This window comes from Pungitius pungitius, chromosome 9 (genome assembly GCF_949316345.1).
Source record: "Pungitius pungitius chromosome 9, fPunPun2.1, whole genome shotgun sequence".
Taxonomy (NCBI): domain Eukaryota; kingdom Metazoa; phylum Chordata; class Actinopteri; order Perciformes; family Gasterosteidae; genus Pungitius; species Pungitius pungitius.
The window spans coordinates 4,101,697-4,121,726 of record NC_084908.1 but is presented as its reverse complement, the minus strand read 5'-3'; the positions used below and the strand labels follow the sequence as shown (position 1 = coordinate 4,121,726).

Here is a 20,030-nt window from a genome sequence, read left to right as displayed (position 1 = left end):
CTATATAACAAATTGTAGCACTTAAATTGTACTTATAAGGGTTCTTATCTATAGTGAGTGTAAAATATTTTATGAAATTTATCTTGTTTCTTGTTCTTTTTGTATGTATCCTTATGGTTGAAATGCACTTATTGTAAGTCGCTTTGGATAAAAGCATTAGCTGAATCATGTAATTTAATGTAAACTTAATGATGGCTGAATCCCATTTAAGTAGTATCCATTAGAGACTTGTGTTAAAGCAATTGAGAACTCATGATTTAAGAATGAAATGGTCAATAAGGACATATGGGCGTAATGTTTGGGTGTCCCCGTAGCGGTGGCCATAGCTGGAGCCCTCGTAGTCGAGGGTGTGATGTGACTATGACCAATATCAGGTGACACAACAAAAAAGCCATAATGAAACCGTTTTGGATTGAGTCCAGGGGCAGGGGCAAGGTCAGAATACATAATGATCTTACATTGAGCACTACCGGCCTCCGTCGCCTGGAGGCGCTGTATTTTGTTCACCGACACGTTCACCGCAGCGGGACGCCAACAACATCTTCCGGGGTCGCACCATTCCCTCGCTCACCTCGGTCGAAGATGAATGTAATGAGGGCGTAATTTCTGGTACATAACCGCGTTTCCCGGTAGAAGGGATACACTGTACGTGAATTCAAATTTTGAAAAGCTTTTTTTGAGTATTGTGTTCGCGTGACGCCGCTGTTGGTTCAGCCTAAAGCGCTGCGTGTTAGCTATAAACATGTCCGCGGAGGAAGCGGACAAAACGACCACCACGGATGCCAGTGGTGGAGATGAGGAGGAGGAATGGCTGTACGGAGGTATGAGAAGAAAAAGCTGCAAACAGCTCTTTTTGGCCAAAGGTGTATGTGAGTGTGTCCGCGCGCCCGCGCGTGTGAGAACTGCTGATCATAACAGTGGCGGTAGTGGGAGAAGATAATGACGTTAGCCCGTAAGCTAAGCTAGCTGTCCTCGTTTGCATTTCCCGGCCTTTGCTGCCGTGTGACTTGAGAAAATGCGACGAAAAATATCTCTGTCCCACGTTTGTAATATTAGTATAATGAAAATGTGAAATATGTTAAACGCTAATGTCGGTCTATGTTGGATTATCTGCATATGTTGCACATGAGAAGCTAACGAATAGCCTCTAGAGCTAGCTTGTCTGAATGAAGATCTTCAGTGCATTTTTCATATTTCAGATGAGTCTGAGGGCAGAGATGAAGATGAAGAAGCCAAACTGAATGCAGCAGTCAGGTCTGTGTCGTGTGTGTGCGCTCATTAACACCTGTGATTTGTGAAAGTGACGTGAGACTTAAAGAGCGCACTTGTTTACATCCAAGGGGTATCCATAAGTATGGCTTCATAGGTTTCAAAAGAAATGTAAAATAAAGGATAAACGTTTAATTGTACAAATTACTGTTGTTCACACATTGACAACATCATTTTACACACCATTGTAAGATAACATTCTTAACAGTGGGAGGAAATGACTCAAATGACTCATTGCCATTATTATGAAATATTCACTTTTAAATCCTGTGCTGCATTCGCATTGCGATTGTTAGGAAACAAGACCGCCCTGCTTGAAATAATTAAAAATAGAATTTACTTTTATCAACAGCGCACCTGCTGATGCCTCCACAGAAGAGGCTGCAGCACACGCTACAGGGAATGGAGTGGCCTCTGAGGTAGGTAACCCTAGTGTGCATGCACACAGTCACAGTGTGTGTTCGACTATGCGGCCCTGTTTCTAAACGCAGGTTTAGTGCAAAATTTTCAATTGGTAAACTTTGGGTTCTGTCTTTCTGAGAAATGCTTATGTCCCGCCCCCCCATGCTCTGTCAGGACACAGGCGAAGGTGAGGGCGATGGTGCAGGAGCAGGTGAGGACGTTGACAGTGACAGCGACAGTGATGACGATGACGACGACGTCCGCGTCACCATTGGAGACATTAAAACTGGAGCGCCTCAATATACGTAGGTTAAAAGCACTTATTCAATGTTCATTGTAAACAAAGAGACACGTCTTGTTCCAACCAGAGGATTTTTTTAGTTCCTACTCAAAAAGCTAACCTCTTAGTCTTATTTTTTTAATCTAAAGCAATTCCCAACCAATAAAGACGTTTTAGTCGTACTTTAGAATTTAAGGTTTGGTTAACACGTTTAAAAGTTAAAGATATAAATGTAAGAAAGTGTTATTGATTTTGTTATTGAACACTATCAGCAGATTATGAATTCTACCCACCACAGGGTTGACTGTTTCTTATTCTTTTTTGTTGTTGTATGGTAAAATATATGTGTGTGTGTGTGTTCTGACAGTTTTATTTGTTCTTTCCTCTCAGAACTTATGGCGCTCCACCTGTCAATCTCAACATAAAGACCGGCTCCAGACCATATGGACAAGGTATATTACTGTTTTTTTTGTTTTGACCTGAAAAAGGTTATTATTTTGTTCCGCTATCCAGTTCAAATCATATAGAACTTTGGTATTGCACAGAGTAGTAAAGAGTTTGAACCAAATGTTGATGTCTAGTTAACATGTTATGATGTTGATTATTTTCTGCAGCCTCCAAGATGAAGGGAGTGGATCTGGAAGCTCCTGGTAACATTAACGGGGTTCCAGTGCTGGAAGTGGAGGTGGAGTCCTTTGAAGAGAAGCCCTGGAGAAAGCCAGGTGTGTGTAGTTAAAAATACTAAATAAATAAATATCTATCTCTATATATATATAGAGATATATATATATATATATATGCAAACAGCATCTCAATAATGAGCAATTTCAGGATATTCGGTGATATTCCGGTACCCATAAACGGATGACCTTCCTAACATTTACAGTATTGTGTTTGTATGTGTGTAGGAGCGGATCTGTCGGACTACTTTAACTACGGCTTCAATGAAGACACTTGGAAGGCTTATTGTGAGAAACAAAGGAGACTACGCATGGGCCTGGAGGTCTCTACTATCGGCTCTGTGACGAGCAAGATCACTGTGAGGAACCAGAGCTTACTCTGTCCATTTTCTCCCTTTTCTGTTTTTCTTCATCAGCCCCTGCCTCTCATCAGTTTGTCTCGAAGCAGTTTCTTGTTTGCTTTTATCTGGAAACTTTACATTATAAGAAATGCTTCACCCTCTTTTTTTGTAGGTCAGAGGAGTATTAACAAAAATCATAGTTTGAAACCTATTCATCGCGTATACTTCTAAAATATAGTGGACAGACAGAATATCTCTACTTTGATTTACACATTGCATATACCAAAAAGCTTTTTTTTGGCCCTTAAGGTTCAGCAAGGTCGGACGGGGAATGACAAGGACATGTCCAGTTTGCCGGTTCACACGTCAAAGCCAGACTTCACATCTCCTGTCGGCCTGTACAAGCCTGCTGTCAGCCAGCTTAACAGGTAACACTGCTTTTATCATCGCTTAGTAACATTTTCGGCAGGTTACGCTTAGCGACTGAAGTTAGTCGATACGAAAAGCTAGCGGCCACTCTCTTAATTATGCAGAACATTGAGCCATAAAAAGCTATATACGGTTGAGTAATATACAGATTCATCCCCGTACAGGCTGTAAACAAGTTTTATTTCTGTCAAGTGGTGCATTTTCTCATGGGGATCGATGAAGATTGAAGTGGCGTTTTGATTGACTGCATAATCCGGATCATTCTGATCTGTTTGTAAAAACTTGCCCCATGTCTTCACCAGGTTTATTAATGTCTTTGCTTTTAGTAGGTTAAACCGTCGACTACATGTGTGATTGAGCTGATGCCCCTGTCCTTTGTTTCAAAATGGCAGGATCTCTCCCCCTCAGTGGCCTGGTCCGCCTCCTCAGGACTTGTCCTATTATACGTAAGTTGGAAATGAGTTGATGTTCAAACATGGGGGCCCTGGTCTTTTTCTTGACCACAAAAAAACTCAAGGCCCCGAAGATACGCTATTTTTTTTGGGTGGTTGATGCAAAAATGTAGAGCTTTAGAGTCAGAGTATCATCATTAGCTGAATCCAAAGCTACTTTTCAACCAATACTTATTTTAAGAGAAGCTACTTTGACAGATGTTCATGATAACCCTTTTGAAGTCAAACTTCAGTGTTTCTTATTCTTAATTCATCATTTTATTGGAGTATTTAAATGTCTTCTATGGGATCACGGACTTTTCTGGCACAAATGGATATATATATAAAAAATCGATGAAAGTCTAATGACCATAACTGAGAAGTAATGTCGGGCTTTTTAGTAGCAGCCTCTGGAGATGATTAAGGGCTGCACTGGGGGAATTATGGAGTCTATGTACGTTAGGCTGACTGCATATTGAAGACCAGGCATAAGACCAGGGCATTATATTTCCTTTTTTACATCCTTTTCACAGGAAGACGAGTGGTACTATCGATGTGATCGGTGGAGGCACGGCCACCATCAGCAGGGTTGAAGGTCGACGCAGACACAATCTAGAAGGCAACAATATCCAGGTACACAGAACCAACACGGGACACTTTTTTCCTTCTAAAGTGGTGTTAAAGTTGACAGGAAGTGCACCCTCTACTGCGTACGCGAGAGTCATTCTGTCGGTGGTTGTGCAGGTGATCGCTGAACAAACGGACGCTGAGCCGACTCCAGCTAAGATCCCACCCTTCTTCCCTCCTGGAGCGCTTCCCCCAAACATCCCCCCACCGCCGTTCCTCCCGCCACCACCCAACGTCAACGCTGCACCTCCTCTCATCCCCCCACCCAGTAAGCCTATTGTCATCATCTTATTTGTTCTCTTGGTGTGATTATAAGTATCTTTCCCTGTAATTACTCTTTTAAAAAAAATTGTTTCGAGTGTTAATTCTCTTTTTCTCTCTTGAAGGGTTGCCCATTACAGTTCCTCCTCCTGGTTTTCCCCCTCCGCCTAGCGGCCCCCCTCCTGCTATCATCCCCACTATGGACAGGTAACTGTTGGCCTTATTTACATTTTACAGGTAATTTATTTTGGATAATAACAATAGCTAATACATGCTAACGTCCCTTGTTGCCATGGTAGCTGTTTCCGTGTCCTGCAGCTTGTCGGACAATAAGGTCAGTGAGGCCGTTATGGCAGAGGCACTCTTCTTTTGGAGCGGCGGATTTACCATTAGTAACATTACTGCAATAAAGGCGGACGCTTACCACAAACTCAGCAGTTTACATGTGAACGGGCAACGTGATCATAGATACAGATTTATGCTATTGGCTCATGAGCTTTGTTAGAAGTTGGAAATAAATCAGAAACAGAGGTACTTTCATTTGGCCCCTTACTTTGGGGATTATTTGTGTTAAACTACATAAAATGTTATTAATGTGACCTTTTTTGACGCGCTCTGAAGTTTACACAATGACCACATCCGCTCTCCTGCCACATATTGTCTAACCCTTCTATCCCAATACAAATCTTAATGTTGGAGCAGTGCACTGTTAACATCTACCTTCCGGCTCAGTAGTCAATTCATAAATTTTTTCTGTATCAGTAGGTTACATAGTGTGCTGTAACCTTCTTCTCTTTCCACAGTGGCCACGCTGGAGGTTATGATGCACGCACGGTCCCCCCCTACCCGTTCCCTCAAGGTAGGAAGTGCAGCCTGGTGGTCTGATCTCAGCACCATTGTCCATCATTTGTCTATTTATAGAATATCAGTCGGGGTGTATCTAAAAACTGACCAATGCAATGGATTTCAAATATGCAGTCCTAGCTATTCATAATCACTGGTTTTAGTTTTTTTGGAAAATGTGCATTATCAATCATAGTCTCTTCTCTCCCTCTCCCCTTTACCTCGTCAGGTGCATACCCTCCGCCCATGTCTGGAGGCGTGCCTCCACCCTGGCCCCCCATGATGGACAACTCCAAACCCTGGGAGTACTACCCCCGTCGAGATGAAAAGAGAGAGAAGGAGAGGGAGCGGCCCAGAGAGAGGACACATGAGCGGGAGAGAGAGAGGGAGCACAGCCCTTCAGCGATTAGCTACACCAGGTGAGAGGGGCGGAGACCGGCACGTTCACAGGCGTAGTATCTGGGTACTATTTCCAATGTTTTTAGAAAGTTGCTCTGACTTTTATATAATAAATTCTTAATGTACGTCACAATTTAACAAAATATATGAATTAATAGGGGTCTCATAGTCACACACTGATGTGAACAGATTTTTAACAACACAATTAACATTCATTTAGAGAACTGTTTGGGTAAGCTTGCAAACGTAACTCAGGCAAGTGAATGCTGTTGTTTCAGTGACGAGGAGCGTTTCCGTTTCCGCGAGTACCAGGACCGTGGTTACGTGGAGCGGCATCGCGAGCGGTCGAGCCGGGAGAAGGAGGACCGACACAGAGAGAGACGGCATCGAGAAAAGGAGGAAGGACGCCACAAATCCTCTCGCAGGCACGTTAACACACACACACACACACACACACACACACACACACACAACGCCTCCCTCTTAGAAAAAGTAAGTGGACAGTTCACTGAAGTGTTGAAATAAGCCACACTTTCCAATAGAAGAACACGTCTATTAGCTTTTGGTATTCTTCAACTTGGACCTTTACACCAATTTCTGAAATTGGTTTTAGTATTAAGGAAACGCTGTCATCCGCTAAACAAGCTGTAATTGGGGAATGGGTAACTCCTCACCGTCAATGTACCCCCACTGAGAGGGAGGAACTCTCACTGAGCTCAGATTGTTACAAAAATAGACAATATAATAAAAATTGATTAGCCTGTGTCATGTGACACAATACATTATCTTATTTTATATTATTTTTCTTCGTACGCTCCTTGCCTGCCGCACATTTAATCTTCTGACTTTGGGAAAAATAAGCCATGGTTGCTATACCGACTGCAACTAAGTAGTAGAACGACGTAACAAATGTTCTATAGTGTTATAGTGTCTGTTATTTTCCTAACCACCTTTTGTCTGTCTCTATTTCACGTCACCTTCTCTCTTTCCCCAATCGATCTTCTTGTCCCAACCCCTCCCACCCTCCCTCCCTAACCCCCCCCCCCCCCCCCCCCCCCCCCCACCCGTTCCATATTGTCTTCCCTCCATGCCCTTTCCTCTCCCTTGTCAACCACCCGCCGCTCCTTGCCCTTTCCACACTTTTATCCTTCTGCTTCAATTAGCAGCAGTAGCAGGAGGAGACATGAAAGCGAGGAGGGCGACAGCCACCGGAGGCACAAACACAAGAAGAGCAAGAGGAGCAAGGAGGGCAAAGAGGCCGGCGACGAGATCAGCGCAGACCAAGAGAACCAGGAGGCCATGGAGTAGCAATCGCCACCCCCTGCCCCCACCCCTCTTGCGTTTGGTCCTTTCCCTCTCTGTCTCTGGATCCTGTCTGTCCCTCCGCATCTGCCACATGGATGACGACGAGGAGGAGGGAAAAGGGGGGAGTTTGGAGACGGATCAAGAACCAGAAAGTCAAGGCGCGATCGATACGTCTGTCCATCAATCTACGTTCTCCTCCATCCTCGCCATCGCCCCGGGCGGAGAGCTGACGGAGCAGAGGAGGTGGTCATCCTAATATGTCCGTCACTCTTACTGTCACGAGCGGACATGAGACGAAGGCACCAATCTGTCTTCATCCCCCACAGCCGTCTCCTCTCTCGTTTCCCCCCCCCCCCCCCCCCTCTCTCAGAGCACTGCTCTAAATGAGGTTGTGCTCAGATCTCCCTGTAGCACCCAGTGATCAGCAGGTTTAGCTCTTTTTTTTCTGTCGTTTGTTTGTTATTGTCCTGTTTGAAGACATCTCTAGAGTCAATTTGTTGGGTTAAATAAAAAAAAAAACCACCTTTTGATAAGACATCATTTTGTGATTTTTGAATAAATATTCCAATGATTTCAGCGCAAACGTTTATTAAAGCTGTAGTGATGGGGGGGGGGGGGGGGGGTTGTCTAAGGTACCTGAGCCAAGAATCAAGTTGCTCTCTGTGTGTTCTGTTGTAATCCAGCTATTCTGTGCTATTGTACAGGACGTTTGTGAAAAACTATTCTGCAACATAATCTGCCGTGAAATGATTAGTCATATTTGTCTTTGAACTTTGGCTTGACAACAAGTTGTTTTTCAAGAGTCCTCATGCTGTAAATGAGAGATGTTTAAGGGAAGTCTTGTCCACATGCCTTCATATGACACGTAAAGCACATGTGAACACCAGGCAACTGATTTGTGTGTACTCTGTATTTGTGTGATTTCACCACACTCAAAGGATCACAATCCTCTGCACAGATCATTCATTACACTGTACAAAACAACATGCAACTCCACACTACCAAAGCTTCACTACACTGGAGGGCCTACACTGAAGTGTTTCTGGGATTTGGTACATATTTCCTCAATGTTTAAACTACTGTTTAATACTGTTGCATTTTATTTGATCTAGAATCCATGATTTCCATGAACAGGTCAAAGTCCCCCCTGCCTTTCAGTGTTTGCTTCCATCAGTTGACAAAACAGTGGATATGCGGTGGTGAGATGCATCCACTGTTGATTTAAGCCTGCTGTCTGTCAGAGAGGAGACCAAAGAAAAGCTGGGAGCGAAGGTGCAGAAGGACACAAGACATGGCGAGGATGAAGGAGTGCGTTGCTGCTGTGGTGCTGAGCCTCCTCTCAGTGGGACTCTCTGCTCCTCTGAGCAGCTGTGACAGTCTGTTGAAACCCATATCTGTCAGCAATGAAGACGTAAGTGCCCTTCAGCTTTAATTAATTTAATTCACACTCTGCAGTAAAAACAGGTGTATTTCAGTGATGGTAAATGCATGACTGAAACATGCGTATGAATTATTTCCTTGAGCCAAAGTTGTCTAACCTCGGTCGATAAAAGCGTACAACCATTTAACGCCAATAGTAAGACAGTGACCATGTTTGAACTCTTCTGTCCACTTCCACTACGTACTTTACTTCACTACATGCTACATACTTTCCTAGGATTTTATATGTCCAACTCTTATTTATCTCCAACGAGCCCACAGGACGTACAGAAACGCATGTACTCTGCTCCGTCTGCGTGTCCCTTAGATTTCAGGGCGCTGGCTGTACATCGGGGGGAGCTCTGACCTCCCAGGAAGCCGCTCCATGAGCCGCCTGATGACCAGCGCATGGTTGGACGTCACCGCGACGACGCAGGACAACGTCCTCCACCTCCTGCAGACCCAGAGAATGTAAATCCTCACACACTGCCAAAAGAAGGACATGTTTACAATACATATATCTGATCTTTCCATTACCGCTGACTCATTCAAATGACTTGTGTATTTTTTTTTAACCATATTTTAATGTAAATTTTCATATTCTGTATTTTTGAATATATGTCTTAAGCTATTTCCCTGTGTTGACTGGTATGCATTGGCACAATTTCTTGTGGAGTTGCAATCGAAAGGATTCAACCCCCATTGCACACTTAAGATTAATCGCAAAATAATCAATATCTCAGCTGTTTGCAATAAACCGATTACACAAGAACTGTTTAAGTGGTTAATTCAACACAAAATGACGTCCTGCTGGAAGGTCCAGTGACGCCCAGGCTTCAGCTTCATCACAGACAGCACGACGTTTGGTCCTAAGGTGTCCCGATATGTGCCCTCCACACGCTGCAGATCAGTAGGGCATCACTGAGCCACAGCCATGCAGTGGCTTTTCAGTCTGTTCTTCACTCTTCTTCCCCCTCAGATATTGCATATCCTTATCCCCTGCAGGTGTTTTGCAGTCACTCGTGCCACTTGCATCCTCAGAAATCTGGTGGCAGCCCCTGATAGCTTCTTCTTTCTGCCTCCTCCATCCGTTCTCTGAACGTTTTGGACAATTCTGACTTATTTCCATATTTTTCTAACATGCAATCAAATTCCTCACAACAAACCCGTAGCTAGTCCAGGTATTTATGTGTTTGATCTAAAGCACACCTGAACCAATGAAGCCCCTGAGTAGTAAATATCTATGTAATATTAGGTGTATTGAACTATTTCTGGTCTTGTCTACTTTGTTTATTGCAAAAAGCTGAAAATGGTATAATTTGCTAATAAGCCTACTACGCAATGCAGGTTAAATCATTTTGCAACTGTATGTTTAACATATAACAGCTCTGATGGGGTCTTACTTTAAAGTCCATCATGTTTTTCTTTTCACAGAGTTGGCAAATGTTTCAGCATACATTACAATGTGAACTTTGAAAACAGCACCTTGTTTATCGGTAAGTGAAGAAGAGCCACAATCTTATCAGAGAAATTCTTTTTAAGGGGGGGAAACTTGGATTAAATACATTTGTATTTTTTTTCTGTGTGTGTGTCTGTTCGTACGTATGTGTGTGTTTCAAAGAGGAACCTTTCTATCTCAAGGAGGTCTACCTGCAGACTGGCTGCTCCGACTGTCTGCTTGCTTATGAACAAGTTGTCTCTGGCAATGATACTTTCACCAGCCTTTTGCTCTTCAGTAAGAAACATCCAAGTTTATCATTCCCAGAACCCTGCACTGACCTGAATGTTATTCTAATTTAACTCATCTTTACTTCCAGGTAGGAGAAAAAGTGTCTCCCCTGCTGTGTTGGAGATGCTGAAGAGACAGGCCGAATGTCTCCAGATGTCGTCGCCCATAATGATGGACCCAGACTACGGTGAGAATGAAACAAAAAGCATGTACTTTCACACACTGTGGCACCACAATGCAATACAGAGCTGTTTTGTCTTATTATGAATGTTTATGAATACAGAAATCTGCCCCGACAACATCCCGCCCTCTGAAGGGATTGCTGCCCTCAACTCTTTATTTGAGGCCAAGATGGGACACAAAGTTTTCAAATTCCTGGATTCTTTTTTTGAAATGTTTGTGAACTGATTAGTTCTGTCATTTTGGCCCATCTAAGTGAGGGTAATTTCGTTGTCTGATTTCTATGAACAGAAATAAAAAGTAATAAAATGAAGATGGAAGCACTGGCATTGTTTTCTCCTTATTCATAAATGAAGAAGCACTTCTTGGGTCTAGAATACAAATAGCAAGGAAACTGCACTTCAAAAGTACACGGCAAAATCCTTAGTCAAATTAACTCCAGTGTTAAAATGGCAACGCTTTAAAAAGTCTTACATTGACACTGGAGTGTGGACCCCATGGGACACTTTAAAAGTGTTAATATTAACTCCAATAGTGTTCATTTGAGTCTGTCCATTTTGCTGTGTAGCTTTAAATGGAATAAACCCCAGTGAAACATCTACTTTAAGTCCCCATAAAAAGTTGAACACAGCAATCAGTTCAGTAGACATACAGATCTGCATCACCGGGACCAATATACATCTACCGTACCAAAACGCAATGTAGATTTCAGGGCCTGAGCCGATTGAAAAACTCATCAACGGCAATCTCGACAAACAGAATACGCTTCCTCATGTCCTCTGCCCCTCCCCCTTTTGCTCTGTGCTCCAATAACAGAGGAGCAGGCTTGCAACCTGCAGAGCGTCGGTCAATGTTCTTTCTCGTGTTGAACTCAGATATGCTACATCCGTTCAAAGGTTACATCAGTTCAGTCAGTGTAGTAAACACGCACCCTTCACAAAAGTAAATAAAGTAATACACAGGACATCATCAGGTACTCCCACAGCAAATGAACCGTTAGTTTGCTCAGAACGGCCCTTTCCGAGTAAGTTAAACATAGCGTGTAAATTACTGTTCGATTAGCAGTAGCAGGAGGAGGCACGAAAACGAGGAGGGCGACAGCCACCGGAGGCACAAACACAAGGAGAGCAAGAGCAGCAAGGAGGGTGTGAGATGTATGTTCCGGTTTGTGTGCTTTTTACATTTTATTCTATAGAGCAGATGTTATGACAATGCAGGAAAGGATGCTGTGACCATATGAGGCAAATATGGGAACTGAGGGATGAAGGAGTACAGGAAGCGTGAAGATAAATCACTATCTGACACAATGCTCCTTGCACAGAATGGTACAGAGGGGGGAGCGCCTAAACATCCTGGGAAACAGCCGTCACAGAGCTACCCTCCGTTCTCTGTGACCCCTGGCTACCCCTTCTCACCTGACGTCAGCAGACATTGTGACTGCCATCTTGACTTTGAGTAAAAGATTGGAATGGACCAGTGTTTTATACCTGTGCTGTTGCATCGTGGGTAGTGGGAGGAACCAAGTATGGTGGGAAAGCAGGGAGTAAATTGTGTGGAATTATTGATGTTTGCTTCCTAATTATTGCTAAAGTTACTTGTGGACCTGTACTGTGTTATTTTAAAATCTGTTAACAGAGGGAAATGGGGTATGGGATCTGGTAATACCTTGTCTGCATAATTATCACATGTTCATGGTCGTTATTATCCCTATGGGATTATGTGCTTAGAATTGGTGGGACCCAGGTGTATATAAGTCTCACCTAATGGAGCAATCAAGAGTTAATTTGAACAGCACACTTCATATTATAGGGAAGCACCCAACGGGTTTTTGTGGTATTTGTCCGGTTGCACAAACAAGAGATCATGTGTTAATGAATGGTCAACAATATGAAGAACATAGGAAAAAGATGACGGAAGAGTTAGGAAAAATTGGAATAAAAGGTTTTCTCCTGGTGGCAGTGCAGGCAATATTTGCTGAGTACGCTGACGGAAGTCCGAGATCGTATGCAAGATTATTATTTTGGTACATCAAAGGTGTTTTATTGTTTATTTGTCCATGCTTTGGCACCTGTGAGCAGAGATGCTCACGAGTCCCAAAGCTCGAGTCCAAGTCGAGTCTGAAGTCTTTCGAGGACGAGTCTGAAGTCGAGTCTGAAGTCACCGTGTGTGCGACTCGAGTCGCACTCGAGTCCGAGTCTCAAACTCGAGTCCCCATCTCTTATCATCGTTTTTTTACCGTAAAAAAAACATACCAACAACTTTTTACTCCTCCTTTACTCTTTACGTTTTTTTGTGTTTTTTCCCATTAAATGAAAATACGAAGCGTAGCCGCTAAACCGGAAGTACGTATAAGAATCGACGCAACCGTCTGTAATGACAGCGGTTACCAGGGTAACAAGAGGAGAAAAGTTCATTAACGGATTTAAATAACTAATCCTGGTCCGACGGGATGTGTTAGCAGCAGTAGTTGACTACACTCGCTGCTCTTGTCCACGTATTGTTTTGCTTCAGTGAGCAGAGCAGAGACAGTTTAACGGTCCGCCGCTGGAACGCATACGTCCCGACGTCAGCGAACCATCGGTCGGACCGCCAGCGGCACCCCCCCGCCCCGTCAGCGCCACCCAGCAGCGGCCGGTGCATTCGGCATCTTTCTCGTGTGTGGCCGCGCATGCGCAGCCAGCAACCTATGTCAATGTACGTGTTACGTAGGCAGGTAACGGAGGGAGCGGTATAGCGAGCTCATCAGATTTTTCCTAAAATTAAACATTGTTCACGAGTCCCAAAGCTCGAGTCCGAGTCGAGTCTGAAGTCTTCCGAGGACGAGTCTGAAGTCGAGTCTGAAGTCACCGTGTGTGCGAATCTCAAACTCGAGTCCCCATCTCTGCCTGTGAGCACCTTGCACTTTACGGGCTTGGGAGAACTTTAATAAACATCATTGGCATATAATGTCCTCCATCTGTGGTTGTGAAGAACCCGGGATGTCCTCGTGACAAATGGTGTCAGAAGTGGGATCATTATGCCACCCAAGACCAGACAAGACCAAGGTGCGGGCGTAGATGAGCAGTTGGGAATGAATCAGGAGCCGCCCAGCTCTACGGAGTTAGAAGAACCAGCTGCTGTTGGTAGGGGTGACGCCGTAACTTCTCCTGCAGCGGGCCCAACAGAAGGAATTGTCTCAGAACAGGCTGGTCTGGTTAAAGTCCTCCTACGGTCCCAAGCTGCCCGTGATGATCCAATGGAGCAAGTAATGGCTAAGCAAGACCAGCGTTGGCGAAATATGCAGCACCAATCCAGCATATACACCACCAAGTGGTAGAAATCCAGGCCGGAGGGGACCAAAGGGCAAAGTTCAGCCTTGTTATGCGGTAACCCGAGCCCAGAGTGCTATAGCTGACCTTAAGGAGATGCCTTTTGCGGGTGTTGACTTTGATGTGCCCGTTGATAAAAGACTCAAATCAAAAAATGAAAGGCGTAAGAAAAGTGTAAGTTTGAGGGTAGTATGAAAGCGACGTTTGAGGAGCTGCCTTTGCCAGAATGCGCTTTTAATATGACAATCCCGGAGGACATGAAATGCAGAGAAATGATCCGACTTTGCAGGATTGGTTCCAGAGGGTGTCTGTGGTAGATGGTGTTAGGAAAGAGGGTGGATCGGCTTTGATGGAGGAAAATTACATTTTGGAGAAAGGTATACTCTATCAGGTGAAAGGGGAGGTTGAAGCATTGGCAGTTCCGGAAGCAATACGCCATACCGTGATGACTTTGGGCCACTCTGTGCCTTGTGCAGGACACTTGGGCAAGTCCAAGACGTTAGCAAGGATTGGAGGTCGGTTCAGTTGGCCCAAAATATATACGGATATAACAGAATTTGTTCATACTTGTACAAAGTGTCAGATGACATCTGGAAGGAGAGTTGCACCTGCACATTTGTTACCATTGCCGGTCATTGACACACCCTTTAGTCGCCTGGGAATGGATATAGTAGGTCGCCTGGAAAGAAGTAAGAATGGGAATTGGTATATTTTAGTAATCTGTGATTATGCCACCAAATACCCAGAAGCCTTTCCCCTTAGAACCATCAAAGCTAGACAAGTAGCTAACTGTCTTCTACAGCTGTTTTCCAGAGTGGGAATTCCTTGTGAAATCTTAACAGATCAGGGTACTTTTATGTCGGTGCTGTTAAAACAGGTGTACTAGCTGTTGGGAATAAGGGCTATTAGGACCACCCCTTACCACCCCCAGACTGACGGTTTGGTTGAACGCTTCAACCAAACTCTCAAAAGCATGCTGCGCAAGTTCGTTTCCAAGTCAGGGTCCGACTGGGACCAATGGTTACCGTATCTGTTTGCTTATCGAGAAGTGCCTCAAGCTTCCACGGGTTTCTCCCCATTTGAATTATTAAATGGCCGGCAGGTGAGAGGACCTTTGGACTTGCTTAAAGAGCTGTGGGAGGGACCCAAGGATGGCAAGTGCATTGTGGTCCAATACGTGGTCCAAATGAGGGCGCGTCTGGAAGAGATGACATCACTTGTCCAGGAACACCTCAACAAAGCCCATCAAACGCAAAAAGTTTGGTATGATAAGAGGGCAAAGGAGAGATCGTTGGAGCATAGCCAAAAAGTGCTGCTGCTGCTACCCACCACCGAGAACAAGTTGCTAGCCAAGTGGCATGGACCCTATGAGGTGCTGCGGAAAACGGGTAGAGTTACCTACGCGATCTCATGCCAGAGCGGGGTAAGAAACCTCAAAACTTCCATATTAATTTGTTGAAAGAGTTCCACCCCAGGAAGGAGACCCGGGGCTGTACAACTGTTTGAGGAAGAAGAACCAACAGAGCAGCTGTCACGGTTTGGCTTCGCTTCCTGTTTTAGTTTGAAGTTTCATGTCTCTTGTGGTCCTGGGTTAACTTCACTTCCTGCCTTGTCTTGTGATTGCGTGATTGTCTCCACCTGTGTCCAATCACCTGCACCTCCCTTGTGTATTTAAGCCCTGTGTGCCTGTTGTCCCCTGTCGCGTCATTGTCAAATGTCCATCGTCGTTGGAGCACGTTTTGGTTAGTTTAAGAATAAAGAGCACTTTGTGTGAAAAACTCTGCGCCTGAGTCCTCCCTGTATCCTGCTCCAGCCCCGAGTACGTGACAGCAGCATATATATTTATTAGTGCTCAATATTATATATACCATTTCTAATTTTAAATACAAATGAAACAAAAGCTTGATAATAGTAAAATACTTAACAGTCAAGAACGATATTAAAACGTATTAGCAAGACTAGCTGAAGTGGCGTCATCAAGTCAGCTGCTGTTCCAATTGTGTTAATGACAACCAATGAAAACGCTGGATTTCATCAGCTCGTAATATAATGTCCATCTCTAGAGTCAATTTGTTGAGTTGAAGTAAAAAAAAACACCTTTTGATAAGACATCATTTTGTGATTTTTGAATAAATATTCCAATGATTTCCGCGCAAACGTTTATTAAAGCTGTAGTGAAGAGGGAACAAACTATTCTGCAACATAATCTGCTGTTAAATGATTAGTCATATTTGTCTTTGAATTTGGCTTGACAACAAGTTGTGTTTAAAGAGTCCTCATGCTGTAAATGAGAGATGTTTAAGGGAAGTCTTGTCCACATGCCTTCATATGACACGTAAAGCACATGTGAACACCAGGCAGCTGATTTGTGTGTACTCTGTATTTGTGTGATTTCACCACACTCAAAGGATCACAATCCTCTGCACAGAAAATCCATCAAAGCACAGCAAAGGTTCAGTATTCATTACACTGTACAAAGACACATACAACTCCACACTACCAAAGCATCACTAGACTGGAGGGCCTCCATTTCTTATCAAGTGTTTCTGGGATTTGGTACATGTGTCCTCAATCACTGTTTACTTAAACTAGCATGCATGTCGTGCATAACAGCCAGCACTGTTACATGTGATCTGATCAAGAATCCATGAGTTCCATGAACAGGTCAATTCCCCCCACCCTTGTTTCTGCATATGGGTGTTTGCTTTGCTTACATCAGTTCACAGAAAAGTCAATGTACGGCAGTGAGATGCATCCACTGTTGATTTAAGCCTGCTGTCTGCCAGAGAGGAGACCAAAGAAAAGCTGGGAGCGAAGGTGCAGAAGGACACAAGACATGGCGAGGATGAAGGAGTGCGTTGCTGCTGTGGTGCTGAGCCTCCTCTCAGTGGGACTCTCTGCTCCTCTGAGCAGCTGTGACAGTCTGTTGAAACCCAGATCTGTCAGCATTGAAGACGTAAGTACCCTTCAGCTTTAATTAATTTAATACAAACTCTGCAGTAAAAACAGGTGTTTTTCAGTGGTAAATGCATGACTGAAACATGCGTATGAATTATTTCCTTGAGCCAAAGTTGTCTAACCTCGGTCGATAAAAGTGTACAACCATTTAACGCCAATAGTAAGACAGTGACCATGTTCGAACTCTTCTGTCCACTTCCACTACGTCCTTTACTTCACTTCATGCTACATACTTTCCTAGTGTGGCAATACGAGCGGCCTATGACACTCAAGGAAAATAACAATGTCCAACAACGCCACTTGGGATAGGCCCAAGACCCTTCTTGTTAAGGCACACAGAGCCGTTCACCAAAATCAGGAGTCAGAGACTAAGATCATTATAAAAATACACGGTTTTATTGAGTTAAATATTCTTTTTAAAATGACAATATGTTCTTTGTTACGGAGTGAGTAGATGAGTGAGAAAACAATAATAAACAAACAATTCACATCAATAAACCAGCATGCATAATGAGGAAGATGCAAACAAATTCAAACAAAATAACAAAAAAAAAGGAAAAGACCCACATGCAATATGTACAACAGTTATAGATAGTCATTTTTATACCAGTTTCCAGATTGCTTGTGTAATCAGAAGTTTTACCAGAATCCAGAACAGTTTCAGCCGGTATCAAGAACAGCTTCAGTGAGGGGGGGGGCAGAACGCGTCGGGGAAGATTGGCCCATTAATTAGTCGTGGCACCAGGATAGCCCCACAACAGCATGTCCAAGGCTGCAGCCCGGTCCAGCGAATTACAGGACAAGCCGCCCACAGACCCCGGCGGTGGCACCCACCTTGCGCACACACAGACAGCGGCCCACACGTGGCACCGAACGCCAGCAGTCCAGGCCCACACCCACCCACACGGGGACATCCATGACCGAGACAGGGTCGCACACCACAGCAGAATGTTGACCCAGGGCAGCGGCCAAAACATAAAGCACGCATCCACAGACACCCAACAGGAGAAGACAACAGGACGAGTCCACACACCACAGTCTTAAGTAATGTCCCCGCATCTCCCAATCAATCAAAATTAGCCCCAGGTGTGCTGGTCCACACCCCTGTGTGCATGTAAATGGGAGGGGAAAACCCTCATCCGGTCACACTAGGATGTGTCCTGGAAATGGAGACGTAATATGGTGCACAATGTAATTTAAACAAAGTAAAATGTTTCTATTGGGGACTAAAACATATTGTTATTTCTCAAAAACGGGTTTATTGTTATTTATTTGTAATTATAACAAATCAATTCAGACCAAATCTGAAATTATAGACTTGTAACCTGTAAAATTTGCGATCACAGCATGGACTGAACTCCAATTGATGAAATAACTCCTATTTATCTCCCACAAGCCCACAGGACGTACAGAAACACTGATGCATGTACTCTGCTCCGTCTGCGTGTCCCTCAGATTTTAGGGCGCTGGCTGTACATCGGGGGGAGCTCTGACCTCCCAGGAAGCCGCTCCGTGGGCCGCCTGATGACCAGCGCATGGTTGAACGTCACCGCGACGGCGCAGGACAACGTCCTCCATGTCCTGCATACTGAGGCAATGTAAATCCTCACACACTGCCAAAAGAAACATTTAACATGTGATGTTCTAGAGACATGCAGCGTGTGGAGGGCATGATACCTGCTTCTTTCTGCCATCCGTTCTCTGAACTTTTTTGACAATTCTTCTGAGGTATTTGCGTTCTATTTAAAGCACATCGGAACCAATAAAGGCCCTGAGTAGTTCCTGACTATGTAATATTAGGTGTATTGAACTATTTCTACTGGTATTGTCTACTTTGTTTATTGCAAACAGTTGAAAAACTGTACACTTTGCTAAGCCTACTACGCAATGCAGTTTATATCATTTTGCAACAGCATGTGTAACATATATGGCATTGATGGGTTCTTACTAAAGAGTTCATCATGGCATCATGTTTTTCTTTTCACAGAGTTGGCAAATGTTTCAGCGTACATTACAACATGACCTTTGAAAACAGCACCTTGTTGATCGGTAAGCGGAGAAGAGCCACAATCTTATCAGAGACATTCTTTTTAAGGAGGGGAAACCTGGATTAAATACATTTGTATTTTTTTCTGTGTGTGTGTCTGTCCGTATGTGTGTGTTTCAAAGAGGAACCTTTCCAACTCAAGGTGGTCTACCTGCAGACTGGCTGCTCCGACTGTCTGCTTGCTCGTGAACAAGTTGTCTCTGGCAATGATACTTTCACCAGCCTTTCATTCTTCAGTAAGAAACATCCAAGTTTATCATTCCCAGAACCCTGCACTGACCTGAATGTTATTCTAATTCAACTCATCTTTACTTCCAGGTAGGAGAAAAAGTGTCTCCCCTGCTGTGTTGGAGATGCTGAAGAGACAGGCCGAATGTCTCCAGATGCCGTCGCCCATAATGATGGACCCAGACTACGGTGAGAATGAAACAAAAACCATGTACTTTCACACACTGTGGCACCACAATGCCATACAGAGCTGTTTTGTCTTATTTTGAATGTTTATGAATACAGAAATCTGCCCCGACAACATCCCTCCCTCTGAAGGGATTGCTGCCCTCAACACTTTATTAGAGGCCAAGATGGGACACAAAGTTGTCAAACTCCTGGATTCTTTTTTTGAAATGTTTGTGAACTGATTAGTTCTGTCATTTTGGCTAAGTAAGAGGAATGTTTGTTTCTATGAATAGAAATAAAAAGATGTGTAATAAAAGATAGAAGCACTGGTATTGTTTTCTCATTATTCATAAGTGTAGAAGAACTTCTTCTTCTTGGGTCTAGTGTCACCAGGGGGACATTGTGGTTTCTGTAAATTATTGGTTATTACATTTTAGCATGGTTTGTTTTATTACATTTTAGCATAGTTTGTTTTATTACATTTTTACCGATAAACCCAGCGTTCAGTAAACTACATGCACCCGTTTGTAGTTGGTCGCAGGCCTTTGCATGGAAAAATTTTAAAAAATTTAAAAAACTGATTCTTTTCAAAATCGCGCAGTGTGATCCTGAGGCCTTAGGCTGTAAAAATTGCATTTTTCCCGGAAGAATTTCCAAACTATGTGTGTAGGGAGCATTTTCAAAAAAGTTGTTTTAACTCGACCATACTTTATCTAATCTGCTCCA

General features: G+C 43.8%; 3 protein-coding genes across 3 annotated transcripts; all 3 read left to right on the top strand.

The window, feature by feature from the left end:
- Window positions 1-521: 521 nt before the first annotated feature.
- On the top strand, window positions 522-7,850 carry fip1l1b (FIP1 like 1b (S. cerevisiae)). Its single transcript, XM_037472882.2, has 16 exons — window positions 522-821; window positions 1,200-1,254; window positions 1,622-1,688; window positions 1,846-1,976; window positions 2,342-2,403; window positions 2,566-2,673; window positions 2,860-2,990; window positions 3,282-3,400; window positions 3,794-3,847; window positions 4,366-4,465; window positions 4,577-4,727; window positions 4,846-4,927; window positions 5,524-5,579; window positions 5,793-5,982; window positions 6,241-6,387; window positions 7,129-7,850. Exons 1-16 carry the CDS (start codon window positions 743-745, stop codon window positions 7,268-7,270), a joined length of 1,674 nt encoding a protein of 557 aa, XP_037328779.1. The 5' UTR covers window positions 522-742; the 3' UTR covers window positions 7,271-7,850.
- Window positions 7,851-8,444: 594 nt separating this feature from the next.
- Window positions 8,445-10,926, top strand: LOC119218405 (uncharacterized). The gene is made up of 6 exons (XM_037472813.2): window positions 8,445-8,678; window positions 9,015-9,157; window positions 10,121-10,182; window positions 10,308-10,421; window positions 10,504-10,602; window positions 10,699-10,926. Exons 1-6 carry the CDS (start codon window positions 8,559-8,561, stop codon window positions 10,821-10,823), a joined length of 663 nt encoding a protein of 220 aa, XP_037328710.2. The 5' UTR covers window positions 8,445-8,558; the 3' UTR covers window positions 10,824-10,926.
- Window positions 10,927-11,646: 720 nt separating this feature from the next.
- On the top strand, window positions 11,647-19,662 carry LOC119218407 (uncharacterized). Its single transcript, XM_037472815.2, has 8 exons — window positions 11,647-11,749; window positions 11,917-12,050; window positions 16,690-16,859; window positions 18,317-18,459; window positions 18,849-18,910; window positions 19,031-19,144; window positions 19,227-19,325; window positions 19,422-19,662. Exons 3-8 carry the CDS (start codon window positions 16,740-16,742, stop codon window positions 19,544-19,546), a joined length of 663 nt encoding a protein of 220 aa, XP_037328712.2. The 5' UTR covers window positions 11,647-11,749; window positions 11,917-12,050; window positions 16,690-16,739; the 3' UTR covers window positions 19,547-19,662.
- Window positions 19,663-20,030: the final 368 nt, after the last annotated feature.